The sequence below is a fragment of the Triturus cristatus genome, chromosome 1_2 (assembly GCF_964204655.1).
Source record: "Triturus cristatus chromosome 1_2, aTriCri1.1, whole genome shotgun sequence".
Lineage (NCBI taxonomy): Eukaryota > Metazoa > Chordata > Amphibia > Caudata > Salamandridae > Triturus > Triturus cristatus.
Window position 1 is genome coordinate 543,511,558 of NC_140580.1, and position 20,310 is coordinate 543,531,867.

General features: G+C 45.5%; 1 protein-coding gene across 1 annotated transcript in view; it reads left to right on the forward strand.

Moving 5' to 3' along the window:
• The window catches only part of MMS19 (MMS19 cytosolic iron-sulfur assembly component), a 498,998-nt gene that overhangs the window by 332,373 nt on the left and 146,315 nt on the right, over nt 1–20,310 (forward strand). Inside the window, exon 19 of the mRNA XM_085606380.1 lies at nt 12,489–12,644. Coding sequence (XP_085462506.1) covers nt 12,489–12,644 — 156 coding nt within the window. The remainder of the gene's footprint in view (nt 1–12,488; nt 12,645–20,310) is intronic.

Sequence of the window (20,310 nt, forward strand, 5' to 3'; positions counted from 1 at the left end):
TTCCGGTCTAGAGGATACATGTCAGAGACAAATTCAACCGATTCACCTTGGAGAGGACTTAAACAATCAAATTGTCTGACTTGCTAGACCTCAATTTTAGTTTGTAAAGTTCTGATTTTGACTTCTCAACCAAGGGGAGCTTTGAGTCTGTCTGTGAGGGAATACAAGGTTGAGTATTGACACTGGATGGTAGTCCATAAAATTTCTTGATATGACTCGAGTGCAACCACCCTTTGCGTCCCTCGATTTTCACGGCTGTCCTTGTGGTTAGTAGAACTAGCTTCGGTGACTTCCACCTAGGCTCCAGTTGGGTCTTCCGGTCGAAATTCCTGACCAAAACCAGGTCACCAGGAACCACGTCATGGGGCTTCCCCTCAGTATTATCGGGAAAAGCTGCGGTTACCTGTGAACGACAAGATTGTAGTGCAGACATCAAGGAAGCCAGGTAATCTGTCAGCATATTACAGTCAACATCAGTGATTTTTCGAGGTATAGGCGTCCCCCACATATTTGGTGGTCTACCGAAGATCACCTCGTACGGGGATAGCCCAGTTCGAGAATGTGCTACCATTCTCATGTAAAAGAGCGCAACTGGTAAGGCTACTATCCAATCGACACCTTTTTCTCTACATATTTTGGACAGTCTAATTTTCAGAGTTTGGTTATGACGTTCCACGAGACCTGCTGCCTCGGGATGTCGGACACAGTGGAATTTCCATTGGTAGCCTAACAAAAGGGAAACGTGTTTCATTAGTTCGGATGAGAACGGCTGGCCGTTATCTGAGTAGACAACACGTGGTAAACCGTATCGTGGGAAGAATTCTCGAACTAACTGTTTGGCAGTAGTCGGGGCGGTGTAATCTGAAACCGGGTATGCTTCTGTCCAACGGGAAAGAGCACAGACAACTACGAGAACATATTTGAATCCTCGACATCGTTCCATCTGGATATAATCTGGAGGACTTCAAAAGCATGATCGGGAGGTTGAAATCCACCCTGCTCTACGGGGATGCTTTTACCTGGATTAAACTGACAACATATCATACAGGTACGAACTTTTTGTTTAGCTGCTGCTCGCAAGTGTTTGTTGAACCAAATGTGTTGAATGCTGTCTAGCATAGCTTTTTCTCCTAGGTGCGCTGGACTATGTATTGTGTTAATGATGACTTGAACCATAGAGTCGGGAAGAAACCATATAGATTTTTCCTTCGTCATCCATCCTTGATCCGTTTGGATCCCTCCTAATTCAGTCCATTTCTTTATTTCTTCTGGTGTAGCATGTGTCTGTATGTCAATTACATCAAGGGCGGGATCCTTAACTATCATGCAATGTGTTAGTGTCTGAACTATTGTCTTTGTCATGTCAGTTGTGAGAGTCTGATTCTGAGCAGTCTGTTTAGCTGTTCTGTCAGCTAGGTCATTACCCTGAGAAATGATATCGGTAATTTTTGTATGGGCTTTGCATTTCATAATCGATATTGCAGTAGGTAGATGAATCGCGTCTAATAGGGCTTGAATGAGGGGTCCGTGTTGGATGTGGGCACCGTGAGAAGTTAAATAACCTCTCTCTCGCCACAGTACGCCGAAGTCATGGACGACTCCGAATGCATAACGTGAATCTGTGTATATGTTGACTTTCTTATTTTTGGCTTGAATACAGGCTTGTGTCAGAGCGATGAGCTCTGCTGCTTGAGCTGACAAAGTGTTAATACGATTTGTTTCAATGACTTCAGTGTCTGTTGTGACTGCGTAAGCGGCCACTAACTCTCCTGTACTTGTTCTCATACATGACCCATCTACATACAATGTCAAGTCTGGATCTGACAAAGGGATATCTGTCAAGTCTTGTCTGGGTTTCGTCGTGATAGTAATAACTTCGACACAATCATGTGCCAATGGATCTTTTCCGCCCACTGGTAACAGTGTGGCAGGATTTAACGTATTACAACGTCTGATTTCTATGTGTGGCTGAAATAATGTCAATTCGTAACCGGTGAGTCTCGCTATAGTCAAGTGTTGTGTTTGTGTGCGGTTCAAAAGAACCTCTACTGCGTGTGGTACTTGTACTGTCAGTTGGTGTCCTAACACTATGGCATCGCTTTGTCTGATTGCTAAAGCTGTTGCTGCCACCGATTTCAGGCACGCAGGAAGAGCCTGAGCTACTGGATCTAATGTACTAGAGAAATAAGCACATGGTTTGTGTGATCCTGCTTGTTCCTGAGTGAGTACTGACAAGGCAGTACCTTCGCGTTCTGTAACAAAGAGTGTAAACTGTTTACTGTAACATGGTGTTGCTAAGACAGGTGCTTGGCATAAAGCTTTCTTTAAACTTTCAAAGGCGTGTGTATGTTCTGGAAACCAAGGGAGGACAGTCGATGTGGCTGCCTCCTGTGTTGTCAACTGGATGAGTGGTTTTGCTAGAAATGCATATTGAGGGATCCACTGCCTACAGTACGAAGTGAGGCCTAAAAAAGCCCGCACCTCCTTTTGTGTCTTGGGTGGTGGCATGTTAGCGATTAACTGGATGCGGTCAGATGTAAGCTGCCTTCCCTCCTTGGACAGCGAGTGCCCAAGGTAAACAACTCGCTGGACACAGAATTGCAGCTTAGAAGGGGACACCTTGTGCCCCTTGTCAGCCAAAAATTTTAAAACCGTCAGTGACGCTTTTTCACATTCAAGTTCGCTTCGGGCGGTGATCAGCAGATCATCGACATATTGAAGCAAGGCAGTGTTAACTGGCATGTGGATACTGTCAAGTTCTCGTTTTAGTGCTTGGCTATAGATGCTAGGGCTTTCTGTAAATCCTTGAGGTGCGCGTGTGAATTTAAAACTTCGTCCATTTAAACTGAATCCGAACAGATATTGACTTTCCGGATCTATTGGGACGCTAAAGAAAGCATTTTTGAGATCAATTACAGTGAAGAACGTTGCTTCTGAGTCAATAGCTGTTAGTAATGAAGAGATATCTGGGACCACAGGGTATTGTGGTACAATACATTTATTTAATTCGCGCAGATCAATAACTAATCGATATACTGGTGGTGCTTTTGGATCCGTTCTTTTAAGAATCGGAATTATCGGGGAATTACATACATTGGAGTCGGTTTCGACAACCACTCCTTGTGCAATGAGCTCGTCAATGATTTGCAGCAAAGCCACAACAGCATCGGGTGGTAACTTGTATTGTCGCATTCGTGGTAGTATTACTCCTGTTTTTAGTGTGACACGATATGGTGTAATATTCATGCAACCAACATCAGTGGGGCCTTGTGCCCATAAATGTGTAGGTAAATTCTGCAGTCGGTGATCCATGTCTCTGGACACGTAGTGACCTTTGAAGTCACGTAGAAATAGTCGTACTCCTTCCGGAGAACAACATATTATAGCTCCTAGAGCTTTCAATGTTTTTATACCTAACAAGTTTTCTGGGCATGATTTAGTAAGCAATAAATCTGTAGTACGTGTCAATGGACCGATCGTAAGTGGAAGAGGTTGTGTTACGTCATTTATTATAGGTTTTCCTGAGAATCCAAGGGAAATATTCTGTGAGCCTGAGAGGGGTGCCCCTGGAACTTCACTGCGTCTTATAGTTGTTCTGCTTGCCCCTGTATCAAGTAAAAACTTTCTGTCTTCCCCTAATAGTTCACTATGTACATAAGGTCCCTCTTGGTCTACAGGAACCTCTATAAGGGGTAAGCCAACTTCCCTCTCTAGGCTATTTCATGTGTATCGTTGATAATCGGGATAATCTGCTTGTGCATACTGATACATCTGTTGTGTTGTTGCCTGTGTTGCAGCAATAGGCTGCGCTTGTGGTGGTGCTACGGTCTGTTGTGGAGCTCTCTGTTGCGGAGCTAGTTGTTGCGGAGCTAACCTAGGTTGTGCATGCTGAGGGATTTGTTGTTGATTCTGATCCTGTCTAGGTGGACGTGGTCTCTCCTGGGTTCTACCTGTAGCAATATTATGTTTCAGGACTGGACAATCGTGTATATAATGACCTGGTTGTTTACAATAGTTGCATGTCCCTTTCGTAGGACCTGCGGAATCACCCTTATGATGACCATCGGCTGGAACTGACTGAGCAACAAGCATTTTCATTTTTGTATCTTTCATACGTCTTTGTTCGTGTTCTTGTTCTTCTCTAATTCTATTGTGGTGATATTGTAACATCTGTAACATCTGCGATGGGGTATTACCTTGCCAGGTACTTTCGAATTTCAATACTCTATTCTTGACTTGTAGCAGAGAATTTTCAACTAATTTTGTCACAAACAGATGTGGATATGACTCACTACTGGCTTTTATGCCACTATTTATACCAAAACATTTTTCAAATCGGGAATAGAAATCACTAGTGTCTTCATCTGGCTTTTGTTTACAGGCTGAGATTGCACCCCAGTCTTCCTTTTTCGTAGTTCATAAACGTGGCAGTACCTGTATTAGTAGCCCTGCTAATGCGGTAGTCTTTTCCCCAAGCCCTGCTCCTGCAGCTCGGGCCCTTTCTTCGTTTTCTAATGCTGTCCAATCTATCTTTTGGTCTCCCACCTCCCATTCCTTTTCTTTGAGTTTCTCATAAACACCGGCGGGTAATAGGACTTTTAATATTTTCATAATGTCGGGGTAGGTATACTCTCCCATGAGTAACACGTCCTTTATTTCACGGTGGAAACCTGCTGGATCCTTGTCATGGCTGGGTACTACTTTCTTCATTTCTAATAATTCTAGTTTAGTTATAGGCGTGTACACAAACACGCGTGTAAAGTTATTACCGTCACCTCTGATTGGGTGTACTTCGCGTAACGGGTTCTGTCTATCTATGTGATACATTTTTCTTCCTATGATGGGAACTGGAACGTGTTCTGGGCATACGAAATTTAAATATTGGTTTCGGAATTCTAGAATCTCTTTAATCAAATCAGTACCTGACCCTCTCCATATATTCGTGAGTAGTTCTGTCAATATGTCAGGTAAGGGTCCTGGATCGGAGTGTTGGCTTTTATATAATATAAGGAGGTGTTGAATCATTTATATACTAGCTAAACGCTGTTCGTATGGGTCAAGATTCAGAAACGTGTGTGCAAGTACATCATCATTGTAGTCGCTGGGACTGTCAGCCCATTGTACTGCGGACCTGGCTAATTCTTGTTCGTCCATGGAATCGAGCATATGGTACCCCCTTCGATCTCGGAGTAATTTATCAGCGGCTTGGAATAGGTGTTCGGGGGATTTTGTATTTAACATAGGATTTGGAAAATGTCTATTATATTCTGGACGTATTGGACGTATCTGATCATTAAAGCCTCTAGTATTATTATGGGGTCTTCCTCTACCTACATAAGCTATCGTTTCTAATTGTTCTGATTCTTGCTCCTCCTCCTCTTCTGATTCTACTCTGTCTGTTTCTCGTCTTTCTTTATGTATTCGTTCTACTTCCTTGCGGATTTTTCGACACATGGCGATTATACACGCCTGTCTATCATGTTTCTCTTCTGATATGTTCTGACCCCATTTGACAAGTTTTTGCATGGTATCATGATCTGCCCCGGGCCGGTCTTGATTCCTAATTACACAATTTATGAAAAAACGTAGTAGTTGTCTTTGTACATCCACTTTCTGGTATTCCATAGCTTCGTTAATACTTTCTGGACCTCGCCCTGTTTGGACAAAGCGATATATATTGTCTAGGTGTTCAACCATTCCTGGTATCGTCATTAAATATAATGTAGCTCGTCGTATACGTAGTGATGATATGAGCAATTTGTCCTGTCTACCTGGTACTGGATCGTATCTACAATCCACAAGCTGTTCTTTAAACATGTCGGATGTCGCTAATTGGGGTGTACGTTGGAGTGCTAAATCTCTAAGGGTCTGTTTGTTTCGCGGCGGAGTGGCAAACATGTCTGTCGTACCTCCTGTAGCACCATCTGAAGCGCTAGGCACGAAAGGATTCGTTGGACGTAGGATAGAGATTGTAGATGCGGGAAAAACTGTAGAAACGGACGGACCTGTGGGAACTTGTGTAGGAGTTTGTAGTTGCGGAGATACAGACGGATGCTCTTGGTGTTGAACACCATCGGCAAGCGGTGTGGGTGGCATGGCATTAGCATACTCGGGAGCTACGTCATCTAAATATGAGGAAAGGAAAACGTCCTTTGCTGTTTTGGGATGTGTTTTGGGATGTGCTTTTATCGGGAGCAATGGAGGAGTTAAGTCTTTTGGTATTTCCGGGATAGCCTTAGGTAACCCTTCGGCCAGAAGAGGATACATACCATTCATAAGAGTGTTTCTTTGTCTATCTACTTGTTCTGAGTTTACCCGGGTACCTTCCTCAAGTAATAGATTTTCTCGAGTTTTATTTGAATTCTCTCTACCTTTCTCTTCCTGTCTGAGTGCTTTTTCTGTACGTCTGTATGATTCTTTACGCCATAATTCAATGGCATCTTTCTGTGACTGTCTGGCTTTCTTTTTCCATAATTCTTCTTCTACTCTCATGATGCAATCTGCATCCCAGGTCCCTGCTGCGGGCCATCTCTGATTTTCTGGCAAATCCTTGGTGTAGTCCACCCATAAATCAAGAAATAATACGGCATCTAGACCATGCTTATGATACATAAAATACCCTGGAGTGTCCCTAGGTGGGATGGGAACAGCTTCTTCGAGTACACCTTTTCTAGTTTTGATCTGTCTTAGTTTCGAAAAGAGCGGCATTTTTAGATCTGGTTACTTAATCTTAAACATACTTAATACAAATAAACGCAATAATGAACAGTCATTCACACCACAATATATAGAACGTATTAAAACATTTAACGCTTAACATTTTTAACGAACGATGATAACTAATAGAAAACTAGTTACTGACATAATACTGACACTAGATAATACTTATTTATATGCAAGACATACTATATATACTGCTAAACAGTACAGATACACTGCTGAAACCGTGCAGACCGGATTTGTGTACCCAAACCCGTCTTGACCGGCACAGACTATGTGCACATTAAGTGCCTCCCCGGTAATGGTACTCACCGGGTAGCTCGGAACGGAAGGCCTCGGAACGGAACTGAAACTGGACCGGACTGGACTCGACTTGATTGGACTCGGAACTTCGGAATTTGGTGGGCCTCTGTATACCTCGGATCTTGCTCTCTCAGCTAGGCTCTGGTCGGGATACTTCGCACTTCTCACCGCCTCGTCTGGGTGTTGATCGCAGCCTCAGTTGCCCCCGCTTGGCCGGAGGGAGATACAGGAAATCCTGCAGGTACGCGTTTTTGTCCGTTCAGCTGTGGCAGGAGACCGGGCCTGCAACGCACCGCCGGCGCGTGAGATGAGAAAGTGTCCCTGTTCGGGCGCCAATTTATGTGGTAAATATTTCATTACCGGTACTATTTTTTATGCGGTAAAGTCAAGTAAGAATAACTCAGTAAATATAAGAGGCAGAATCCGTGGTATTAGAGGTTTTAAAAGGCTTTATTCCTATACAAAGGAATACAATTCGAATTGTAGGCTTTCTATTCCATCACCACGAAAGTTCAGGAAGGAAGGGCATATATTATTGACAGATAAGCAGTTTTATAGAAAATGCATTACAGTGAAACAGATGCAAGAGGCGTAACAGCTGATAGTACAGATAAAAGGTGCATACGTAACTAATAGAGGCGGTCATATGGGCGTAATTTAATAAACGTCACCATACATGATGTCACAAGTGGGTGGATCCACAAAAGAATCCTGCAATGTCAGCAGAAATATTCGGCAGAGATGCGCGCGCAGCCGCATGACGTGTGACCGACGTGCAACTAGAGGGTGAAGGGGACTCGACATTCAGCTCCACATGTGGAGACCGAAGTCTGGGGGTCATGTCAACCTAATCCCAAATCATATCTAATATCCTATGTTTAAAGAACTGTGTTATCCAAAAGGAAAGGTTTCTAGAGTAGAATCTATTCTATACTGACTGTTAGTGCGTGTACAAGCGTCTAAGTGTCTACATGAGATGCGAGGGGATAGGAATATTCCATGGTAACGGGGCTATGAATTACTTGCATGAGGACAGCGAGGCCTGGCCCTTTGCACGGTAGCTGGAGGAATGTTTACCTAAACTACTAGACAGGAATGCATCGGATGAGGAGCGGAGTAGATAATCTTGAAGGTGAAATACAGTTTTTGGCAGGCAATATGCTGGATCAGGCACCGTTAGCCGCGCAGGGAGTAGGACAAAGTTCATGGATACAGATGCAGGCTCAGACTGGAGCTTTCAGAGGCAGAAGACAGAAAAAGGCTTGATGACAGAATTCAGGGCCTACTCGCCTGAATCTGTAAAATGTGGAAAGTGAACCACATAAAGTCGGTGGCCTTTCATACTTAGGAATGGAATATCTGACCCATTCATGGCGGATCTGAAAGAGGACATGTTGACGGTGGACGCACATGTATTTGCGTCTTCAAAACTGGAACTGGAGGGAACATACATGTACTTATAACATGCACATGGAGCCGTTGGGGTCTACGATAGGGGACATAACTGATCACAAAATTCATATTTCCTTTGGGCTGACGCCCCCTTCTCCCTCAGCAGAGTACTTTGATGAGGATCAACGTATCTAAATCATTGTGGAACACCTTTCAGGAGATATTGGACAAACTTGGTGAAATTAGGAATAGGTTTGTACAGGATTTCTGTGGCAGGAACTTTCAACCTCATGTTCAGGTTGGCTAATGTACATGGTTAGAGAGTGTTTTTTTTTTTCTTGTTCTGTAAATGTGGCAGTCTTGCAAGAGCGTATAGTTCTGAATCGGTGTGGCACGTGCCTTATGTGCCAGTCATTAGCACAGCCTGGTCCTCACAATAAACAAAAATTCATCTTGCACTCCACATTTTTCATCCATATTTTTATTATTTATTCCAAACTTCATCCATGTTTTTTATTCACTTCCAAGCCAGCGTAATTCCACATTTTCAAATGCCATATGCATGCCCATCCGGGGCTTGTCATTAGCACATAAGAATCTCATTCATCATAGATAGCCTCTTGTTTTATGATCCAGTGCATTTCGGGCTATATAGCTCTTTGTCAGGGGTAACTGTAATGATAAACACATAAGACTTCTGTTAGATTCCCATAGAAACTGCCCCTACCACCCCGTTCTCAAACGTGCGATTAAAATCATTGTGACAAATTTAAACCTTATGTAATTGTGAAAACAATCCTACACCAAATAAAGGTGAAACTTCCTCCATGATAGACAGGACCCTGGGCCTCCCCTTTCCACCAGCACCTTGAAACTAATACGGGTGAGTAGTTGCGCTTAACAAACCCATGATTGATTGATTGCTTTCATGAGACTCTAGCACAAAGAGGGAGAGATGCAAACACTTAATAGCAATCAGCATAGTATCATGCAGTGTGTTAGATTGTCTGTGCTCTGACATAAAGGCAAACAGGTGTGATAATAATACATCAAGTTAAGAGAATAAAAATGCACGTGTGCACACAGTACTTTTTCATCATTAATGTTGTCTTGACATAGGAAGAAAGGCATTCTCCTTGCATACTTTCCTGTACTATTTTCTGTGTAGGAGAGTACAACTGGGTTGGAGACAAAGAAGCAGAGATAACACAGCCCAAGGCATATGGAAGGGGATAGATTTACAAGAGAGGAGTAAGGCTTGCATCTGGCATATCCTGAGGGCCTTCTTCCAAGGGATTCTGCAGACATACATTCAAGAGGTGATGCGGAGGGTTTGGGGGTCAGTGTTGGGGAAGAGTGAGCTGTGACTTGCTCTTAAGTGATACAGGGGATAAGGTTGGAGGCTATGTTAACATCAGTGTATAGAGTATAGAAATATAAAACTTTATACATGAATATTTTCTTTACTTTATTTTTGTCTTTCAGATAATGCCTAACAATATACACAGCAACATTTATAATTAAGTTCAGACATAGCACACCACAATCAACCTCATTAAATAAATTCAAGATATCTATAGTGCAACTTAATTTAACTTATGAGCAAATCCAATTCCTTACAATCCAACATATTTTTTGGCGTCTTAATATTAGTCTACCTCAATTGTCTGCAACACAATATTAATGGCAGAGTTGCAATTTTCTAATGCATTCAAATAGTACTAGATCTTCCTCCCTCCCCGTGCATCCCCCTTCACCTGCACCCAGGTCTTTCATGCAGTTCATCCTCCTGTAGCTGAATGACATATGTTAAAGAGGGCCCCAACTAACACCTGGCCTGCGGGTGTTGTAGAACAGCTAAGTCCGATGCCATGCTTCCGCTAGCAGCTGCATTTTTCAACCAATCTGCTCATATTTCGTATTTCAATCAGTACCTCCCCTGTTTTCAAGAGCTTGTGTTTTGTCAGCAAAATCATTCATGCCACCATTCGCCTGGTCTCCAAGGAAATATGCTTCTTAAATCCGACAAGCATCGACCTGGCACATTCTGTTGGGTTTCCTACTATTTCACCAGTAATTCATGAAACTTCACCCGAATACTCACGACCAAGGGACCAAGAAATTCGAGATCTGTTGGATTTAATTGGTGGACCTATAAACTTGGACAGTCTTGGAAGTGATATTGTTAATATCTTTTATTGTCCAGGGAAAAAACAGGACGCCAGCTAGAGTCTGTTATATAGTTCTGGGCTAGAACCTATATGTAATACACCCCACTTGTTTCTTGGGTGAAAGAAGAAAATCTGTTACTCATAGGTCTCGAAGAAGGTGATTTAGATAACTTGAAATCCACCGAAACGTGCATTGACCAATAATATTCGGAGATCCCATATCAAGAAGCAAAAATGAAAGAGTAAATGAGAAGTTCTCTCCCTGCTGGGCCATTGAAAAGCCTCTTTTCGTGAGTTCTGGGATAAATGTGTGTTTTTAGTGTGTATGAGTGTAGTTCACAATGTGTGATTGTGATCCCAGTGGTGTGGTGAGTTTTAATATCTATTGAATTAATGTTTGCGTTGTATTGTTAGTGGGATTAATAAACTTGTTTTGTCTTTTTAAGATAATTATGAAGAAAATAAGAATGAATAAATAATGACACACCTGTTACTAAAAGTCAGGAAAAAAATTATAAATAAGAAAAACATCAAAGGAAAATATCGTGAATAATGAAACATAATATTTGAGGGAACACTTTTGAGTCAGTGACTATGTTGGATTAACTCAATTGATTAATGTAGATAGGTCGAGCCAGAATGTTTATTTCATATTTGATGTCAAGCAGAATTTTGACGAGAAAGTCCCAAGTTCTATTATTTTAGTAGACGTTTTGCTGTGGTGCAGCAGAGTAATCTGGTAACGCAATGGAAGCATTTGTTTACCATGGTTAAAATTGGCTGAATTGCATGGACATATTTTGAAGAGCATTTTAGAATAATGCAGGTAGGTATTGCCACATATGGATTTTCTGTCTTCTGCATACAGTCTGGATAAACAACTTAATATCTGAAACATTGTGATTGTCCAGCACAGCAAGGCATGGATGTCTACTGTCCGTGCTGCTGTTCACCACTCCAATAAACCAGAGGCATATGCTCTAGGTGACTATTTTGCATAAACTGGTTCTCAATTGTGATGCTGATGACATTCGGTTGTATGTGACGCACCTGTCTGTTAATTTGTACTTTGTTGATCTCCGTTATATGGACCCAAAGCAGTCCCTACAGCTGATTGACAACACTGGTTGAGAAGAGTTACATTTTAGCGGACAACAACTTCCATTATGTATCTAGGGTGTAAATCAGCCATATTATTAAATGTATGTTACAATGATGGGTAAACACACTTGCCTAGCAAATCCATGTTCATTTACCAACTCAGAGACTGATTTATGCAGTAATCATTTTTATATCTTTTCAGAAAAACCACAATAAAAAACTTAAATCGAAAGACCCCTAAAACAAATTGTGTACAACAGTGCATTTTCTCTTCAAAAACATATCTCTAACTCTCAACAGAATTCTACAACAGGCCTTAATTAACTTGTCCTCTATCTTAATATTTCATTAATAGTGCTATTCCTTTATAGTAATACTTAGTCTCGCCTTAGCATGTTAACACTTCTTTTTAAAAAAATCACTAAATGTAGTTCTTGTTCATGTTTCTCTGAAATAACAAGACCCACTAGAAACACATGAAAAGATACAAACACTATCTACTTAATACCCCATACGGTTAGACCACTGATGGTTAAAGATGTGTCTATTGAGATTATGAGTTGGAAATGTAGCAACTGGGGGCTAGAGCTTATTCAGTAGCGCATTAAGGTCATCGTATACCAGTCAATGATATGTAGCCAACATAAAAAAGTGCTTTATTGTTATGATCGCTGTCACATTGCAAATCATACTGTTCTGCTGAAGTTTCATGCAGTGTGTTATATTGCAGTTGGTTTTAAGTTGTATGTTATTTATCGAAAAATAGTAAATCAAGATTAAAGGTTCTCTTTCTTTTCCTAGGAAATGCAAAGCTGAATGCTGAATATTTGGTGTCTGTCTGCAAAAGTCTTCATCTTGTGGCAGTACAATGCCAGAATGACGCAGAAAGCCTATGGTACTTTCATGAGACTGTTGTGCCCCATCTTCTGGCACTGACTATCCAAGCAGCCACTCAAGGTAGGATAATAGACATCAGAATATGTGCTGTGTAATTAAACAATTGAAGGTGAAGTAAATGAAAGTAATTGTTTAATTCACTGCACCAATTAAAATATATTTTTAATCAACTAAAAATATTAAAACTGTGAACTTTATGGACCCTACTTTATTCATTTCCTCCTTTGTCTACCTGATAAATTCCAGCAAATAGAACTAGTACATCATAAATACCTTATTGTATTTGTCCGCACTGTTCGTATGAATGTGCTAATTTAATTAATTATACTTCTGTAGTAGGGGATCTCTGTGTATAGTCATAATCTATGAATAATCCCCGCCCATGTGCGGGGACCCCGGAGCAATCAAAAATATCTCTTAAGCTGTCCCGCATTTGCAAACCTGCAAAGACACTTAAGAGACAGACAAAATAATACAGCCTAATCACAACAAGGCTGCACTGGCCAGCACTTCCTCTGAAGTGAACACAAAAGCCAAAATAAAGTTTAAATGTCATTTTTATTCACATCTGACATCCTCCTTTATTACCACACACTCCCTTCACCAAAATCCCTTTAAACAATAGAGAGGAAGGGGTGGACAGACAAGCCCTATAGGCTGTCATTATGTGTCTGTTAAAGGGACACCGTGCCTTTAAGAAACTCTCCAGAGACCCCCGGTATCCCAGGATGCACAGCCAACACAAGTTACTTTCAGTTCTTTTTTCCGGCTCCTGCTAGCAGGACCCTGGAGCTTGAGCTCTACCCTTTTGGGTGGTTTATTTGATTAGAATTGGATTTTTTGGATAAATAGTGTTTTCATTCGACGTCTAGAGCCTTTGTCAACTACTGCCTGCAATCTGGAGCAGTTTTGGCCCACTCTTAGCATGGCTTTGTTCGATAACTGCCCTGAGTGTCGGAGGAAAAAGGCCAAGACGGACCCACATGATGTTTGTATCCTCTGCTTGTCGTCCTCACATGTCCCAGCTACATGTGCCATCTGTAAAACCTTTTCAAAAAGGACCCTGAGGGACAGGGAGAAGATTCGCCTTCAGGGACAGGAGCAGCAGAGGACCGGTGGGACTTCGGGGCATGGAGGGTCTCATTCTCCCTCCTCCGCCCATGCTTCCGCCCCTGGAGGGACCTCCGGGCAGAGCAGGGAGCAGAAACGGCGCCTACCGGCTGGTAGGTCGCGTTCGACGTCGAAGGCGTCGACGGCGAGGGAGAAGGCACCGGTATGTTCGCCGTCGATCCAGGGCTCTGGGTCGCGGCAGCCTCGGCGTTCGACGTCGAGAGAGTGGCCGGCGAGACCCAGGACCGGGCCGCCGTCGCAGGTATCGCGGTCGACGTCGACACCCCATCGACGTCGTACCGAGCCCCATGGAAGACTTCACTCGCCACCTTCGCCGTCGACCCACGGCTCGACGCTGACGGAGTCGACGCCGAGATCCCGGCGCCCGCCGTCCAGGCGGAGAAGATCGCCGTCGAGGCACAGGTCGCCGTCGAGGCACAGGTCGCCGTCGAGGCACAGGTCGCCGTCGAGGCACAGGTCGCCGTCGAGGCACAGGTCGCCTTCGAGGCACAGGTCGCCGTCGAGGCCCAGGTCGCCGTCGAGGCAAAGGTCGCCGTCGAGGCACCGGACGTCGACGTCGAGACACCAGCGTTCGACGTCGAAGCACCAGAAGGCGACGTCGAGGCAGAAGTCGACGCCGCGGCGACGGAGGTCGAGGCATTGGTCGACGTCGAGGAGGCATGGTTCGACGTCGAGGAGGCATGGTTCGACGTCGAGAGGACGCTCGACTGCGAGACGGCGTTCGACGTCGAGGGCGAAGAGACGCCAGACGAGGTCGACGTACAGTTCGACGTCACGGACATCGGGGAACACGTCCTCAGTGATTACGATCTCCAGTCGGGGATCGGGGAGACGCGGACGTTCCCCGTCGGTGGCTTCCACGCGGGACAGGCCCGCCAAGAAGAGAAGAGTGGCCGAGAGTCCGGACAGTTCTGGTGCGGGCTCTCCTGCAAGGAGTGATGGGGCTTCGGAACATCTGTCCCCGCTGCGTCCTCAGCAGCCGCCTCTGGCTCCTGCGCCCGCTCTTCCACCGGCTCCTCCACCGGCGCCTGCTCTTCCTCCTCCTCCTCCGCCTCCTCCTCCTCCTCCCCCTCCTCCGCTGCCTCTGCCCGTGCCTCAGCGGCCTGCATCTCCACCGCAGCCACCGCCTCCGAGGGCTCCTCACAGGCGGAGATCTCGCTCTCGCCCTCGCAGGCGATCACGGAGTAGGCGCAGATCGTCCACTCGCTCTGGACATGGACGACGGAGGTATCGGTCTCGTTCCAGAGGCTCGAGGGGCACGAACTCTTCTGGGACTGGCCGGTTTTCTCCCTCACTGTCGGAGACGCCTCCTACCCGCGTCTCGCCGGTGGATGACATTGCCACGTTCCAGGAGGTGCTGATGAGAGGGGCGGCGAAGTTGGGGAAATCAGTCACAACCCCTATTCCCACTACTTCTGTGATCTTTGAAACTTTGCATAAGGCTCATCTGTCGCGCCCCCTCCTCCCATTGGTTCCGGGGTTGGAGGAACCTGCAATGGAGGTGTTCTTGACGCCGGCCGTGGTGAAACCGGCGCCCTCGAGACTGCTGAAAAAGTACAGGGCTCCTGACTCGGACCCGGCGTTACTCAGGGTGGATCCTCCACCGGACTCTGTTATCGTGGCGGCGGCTCGTAAACAACACTCTACGACGCCTTCGTCCACGGCTCCTCCGGATAAGGAGAGTCGCAAAATGGACTCCTTGGGGAGGAGGATGTGCTCCACGTCGGCCACTACGATGAAGGCCGCTAGCGCCTCCGCTCTGTTGGGTCGCTATGACAGGTCCCTTTGGGACTCCCTGCAACAGTTCGCTGCCTCCCTGCCTAGAGATAAAAGGGAGGACTTTCAGGAGGTGCTGAACGAGGGCATGATGGTCTCTAATCAGATCATCAGTGCGGCGGGGGATGTGTCGTTGCTGGCGGCCCATGGGTACTGCCACGGCATACACATGAGGAGGCATTCCTGGCTGCGGCTGACACCGCTCAAGCCTGAAGCGCAGCAGAAGATCGCCAATTTACCGTTCTCTGGCACGACGCTGTTCGGGTCGCATGCGGATGACGAGATGGCCCGCATGAAGGCTGAGGCGGAAACCCTGAAGGCGGTGGGGCTGGAGAGGCCCAAGGAGCAGAGGCGGTCCTTCCGATCCTCGGGCAGGCGCTACGCCAAGCAGAGGGGTCAAGGGCGTCAGTCGGGCCACCAACAACAGCCCCAGCAACAACAGCAGTTCCCGAGGCAGTCCTTTCAGAAGCGCCAGAGGGGCAGAGGACAGCATCAGTCCTCGTCGGGGAACAAAGGCCCGGCCGGGTCGAAGCCCTGAAAAGTTACTTCCCCCTCATCCGTTACCCGCTCCGGTGGGGGGAAGTATTCAACACTACCTGGCAGAGTGGAGGACAATAACGCAGGACAAGTGGGTGCTGAATATTGTTTGCAATGGTTACTGTCTTCGTTTCACTAGCCCGCCTCCACAGATTCCACCAGTGCGCTCCTCCTACATGGTGAGGGAGCTCCAGCGGGAGGCGGACGTTCTGTTAAAAAAGAGGGCGATAGAAGCGGTTCCTTTGAAGCAAAAAGGAAGAGTTCTCTACTCACGGTTCTTTCTCGTAAGAAAAAAGGACAAGAACGAGTTCAGGCCTATTCTGGATCTGCGTCAAGCAAACAAGTGGATCCGCAGAGAAAAGTTCCGTATGTTGTCCCTGCATCAGATTTACACTCAGTTGCATCGAGGAGACTGGCTGTGCGCCATAGATCTGCAGGACGCTTACTTTCATGTGCCGATCGCACCAAAGCATCGCAAGTTCCTGAGGTTTCTGGTAGGCAACAACCATTACCAGTATTCAGTACTCCTGTTTGGCCTGAAGTCTGCACCACGGACGTTCTCCAAGTGCATGGCAGTGGTCGCGGCACACCTGCGGAAGACCAAGGTGTTTGTGTATCCATACCTGGACGATTGGTTGATCAAAGCGTCCACTTACCAGGAAGCCCAGTGCCATTTCAACAGGACGGCGGCTTTGCTTCATCGACTGGGGCTGCACATCAACATGACGAAGTCAGTGCCGGTCCCTGTGCAGTGTCTCCAGTACTTGGGGGCTTCGGTCAATACTTTGACCGCAAGCGTGTGTCCTTCGGAGGAGAGACGCTTATCGATCCGTGGGAAGGCTCGGCATCTCATCTCAGCCCGCTCTCCTACGGTGAGGACGGTGTCTTCCTTACTGGGGTCGATGGCTTCTTGCATCTTTCTCACCCCCAATGCACGTCTGCATATGAGGCCCCTACAGGAATGTCTGGAGGATCAATGGGACCAGAGGCGGGGCGTTGGGAGGACAAGATCCAGTTGTCTCAACACGCTCGGCAGTCTCTGAAATGGTGGTGTGCCCCAGGGAATGTCTTCAAGGGGACTCCTTTTCACAAGGATATTCCGGTCCAGACCATAGTGACCGATGCGTCTCTCCAGGGCTGGGGAGCGCATTCGGGCCCTCTTCAGATTCAGGGGATATGGTCGCAGATGGAGACGACTTACCATATCAACTTTTTGGAACTCAGAGAGGTACACTTGGCCTTGAAGGCGTTCCATCCCTCCTTCAGGACGAACTCCTTGCTGGTTCAGACGGACAATACTACAACCATGTATTACCTCAACAAGCAGGGGGGCTCACGTTCACGCACCCTGTCTCGGGAGGCACAGGCGATCTGGAACTGGCTGGTGGCCAGGAACCTGACGATCACGGCGACCCATCTGCCGGGGGTGCAGAATGCCCAAGCAGACGCGCTCAGCAGGCTCGTTCAAGAGAACCACGAGTGGGTGCTAAACGACGACGTGCTAAGAGACGTCTTCGCAGAGTGGGGCACTCCGGATATAGATCTGTTCGCTACGGCAGAAAACAGCAAATGCCGCGACTTCGCGTCCAGGTACTACCAACCAGGGACGCTGGGGAATGCCCTATGGATCAGCTGGTCCAACAGCTTTCTCTACGCCTTTCCACCCATTCCCCTGATCCCGGCGGTGCTGATCAAGCTGTCGCAATCCAGAGCCAGAATGATCCTGATTGCTCCGGAGTGGCCGAGGCAATGGTGGTTCACCGACCTTCTTCACCGGTCTGTTCTGCCACACAGACGCCTGCCGTGTCGGCCGGACCTTCTCACGAAGTTCGGAGGACAGATGGTTCACCCCAATCTCTCGTCCTTTAGTTTGGCAGCATGGCTCCTGAGCTAGTACAATATGGACACTTGAACCTACCTCAGGACTGTATGGAGATCTTGAAAGAGGCGAAGAGACCGTCTACGAGGACTTCTTACGCCTATAAGTGGAAGAAATTCTGCTTATGGTGCAAGGCAAAGGACTTTGACCCTACATCCTGTAAAGATGTTATTTTGCCTTATCTGCTGCAGTTAGCTCAATCTGGGCTTAATTTTCAGTCTATTAAGGTTCATCTCGCAGCTCTGACTGTGTATAGGAAAGGCCCTTCTCAAACCTCATTTTTTCAAATCCCTGTGATTAAGGATTTTTCGGAGGGTTTGCGTAAGGTGTTTCCCCCTGTTAGAAGACCTTCTCCACCATGGGAATTGAATGTGGTGTTATCTAGATTGATGAGGGAGCCTTTTGAGCCTATCCATAAGGCTTCATTGCAGCATTTGTCTTGGAAGGCTGCCTTCCTTGTGGCCATTACATCGGCCAGGAGGGTGAGTGAGATTCAGGCTCTGTGTTGTCAAGAGCCGTATACTGTTTTCCATGCTTCTAAAGTAGTGATGCGTACCCATCCTAAATTTTTGCCTAAGGTGATATCAGATTTCCATGTAAATCAAATGATAACTTTGCCTACGTTTTTTCAGCATCCTTCCTCTCCGGCGGAGAGGTCTCTGCATTCACTTGATGTACGTAGGGTACTGAAATTCTACCTGGATAAGACAAAAGATATCCGCAGATCGGATCAACTGTTTGTTAATTATGGTTCGGTAAGAACTGGTTTAGCTACCTCAAAACAGTCCATTTCCAGATGGATTGTTTCCTGTATTCAGCTTTGTTACCAAAAAGCTAATAAAACATTGGGGGGTAAGCCTACGGCACATTCGACTAGAGGCAAGGCTGCTACTACAGCTTTGCTTAGGAATGTTCCCATTGCTGACATTTGTAAGGCTGCCACCTGGAAGTCGGTCCATACGTTTACGAAGCATTACTGCCTGGATTCTGATGCTAGGGCAGATGCGCATGTTGGACAGGCTTCGCTGAGGAATTTGTTTGCACAGTGATTTGTTGGTGGTTGGGCTTACTCCACCGCTGCTTGTTGGTTGGGATGGGCTTGCCATTCTATTCATAGATTATGACTATACACAGAGATCCCCTACTACAGAAGGAGTAGTTTCTTACCTGTAACTCCAGTTCTGTAGTAGGGGTATCTCTGTTATAGTCATAAGCGACCCTCCCTCCTCCCCGGTGGAGTAACCTGATAGTATCAGGCCTGTTGTTATACACCTTCAAAAAGAACTGAAAGTAACTTGTGTTGGCTGTGCATCCTGGGATACCGGGGGTCTCTGGAGAGTTTCTTAAAGGCACGGTGTCCCTTTAGCAGACACATAATGACAGCCTATAGGGCTTGTCTGTCCACCCCTTCCTCTCTATTGTTTAAAGGGATTTTGGTGAAGGGAGTGTGTGGTAATAAAGGAGGATGTCAGATGTGAATAAAATGACATTTAAACTTTATTTTGGCTTTTGTGTTCACTTCAGAGGAAGTGCTGGCCAGTGCAGCCTTGTTGTGATTAGGCTGTATTATTTTGTCTGTCTCTTAAGTGTCTTTGCAGGTTTGCAAATGCGGGACAGCTTAAGAGATATTTTTGATTGCTCCGGGGTCCCCGCACATGGGCGGGGATTATTCATAGATTATGACTATAACAGAGATACCCCTACTACAGAACTGGAGTTACAGGTAAGAAACTACTCCTTTTCTCCTATTAGAAGTTTTGTGGAATTTTATTTTCACCAAACTCCGTGAAATAACTAATTTTCCACTTGATAAGTCTTTATATAGATTTTATTCTTATCTAGTAAATGGTTCTCAATTAAATAAAACATGAGCATTGTTCTTCTATGGATTAATTATGGTTACCTGAAAAGCCTCCAACAGGAGAACAATTGTTTCCAGAGATCTTACATTTCTCTACATTAGAAAAATTGAATAAATGTTGATTCGCCAAGACCCCTAGAATCAAAAATGAACCTTGCTATGCCTATATATAAAAGAATGATGTATTCTGTTGGATTGAATATAACTTCTTTACATTGATGCTGCTTTCATCAATTTATCATCAATTGCCTACACATTATTATTAGCTTAAATGAACTAAAATATTTGTATTTAATTTTTGCATTTGTATATTTTTATAGAGCGCATATAACCAAAAGGCATCAAAGCGCTAAGGTCAGACACATCAGCACATTGGTGAAAGCCAGCCGGCCAACCGCCTAGACAGAGAAGCCCCACCCATCTAAGAAGATGCAAAGAGCCAAGTTTTAACATGCCTGCAAAACCTAGGGATAGCAACCTTTCTTTGTCTTGCAGATCTTAATTTTCTGCTGGAGGCATGCCAGTTATAAACAGAACTGAGA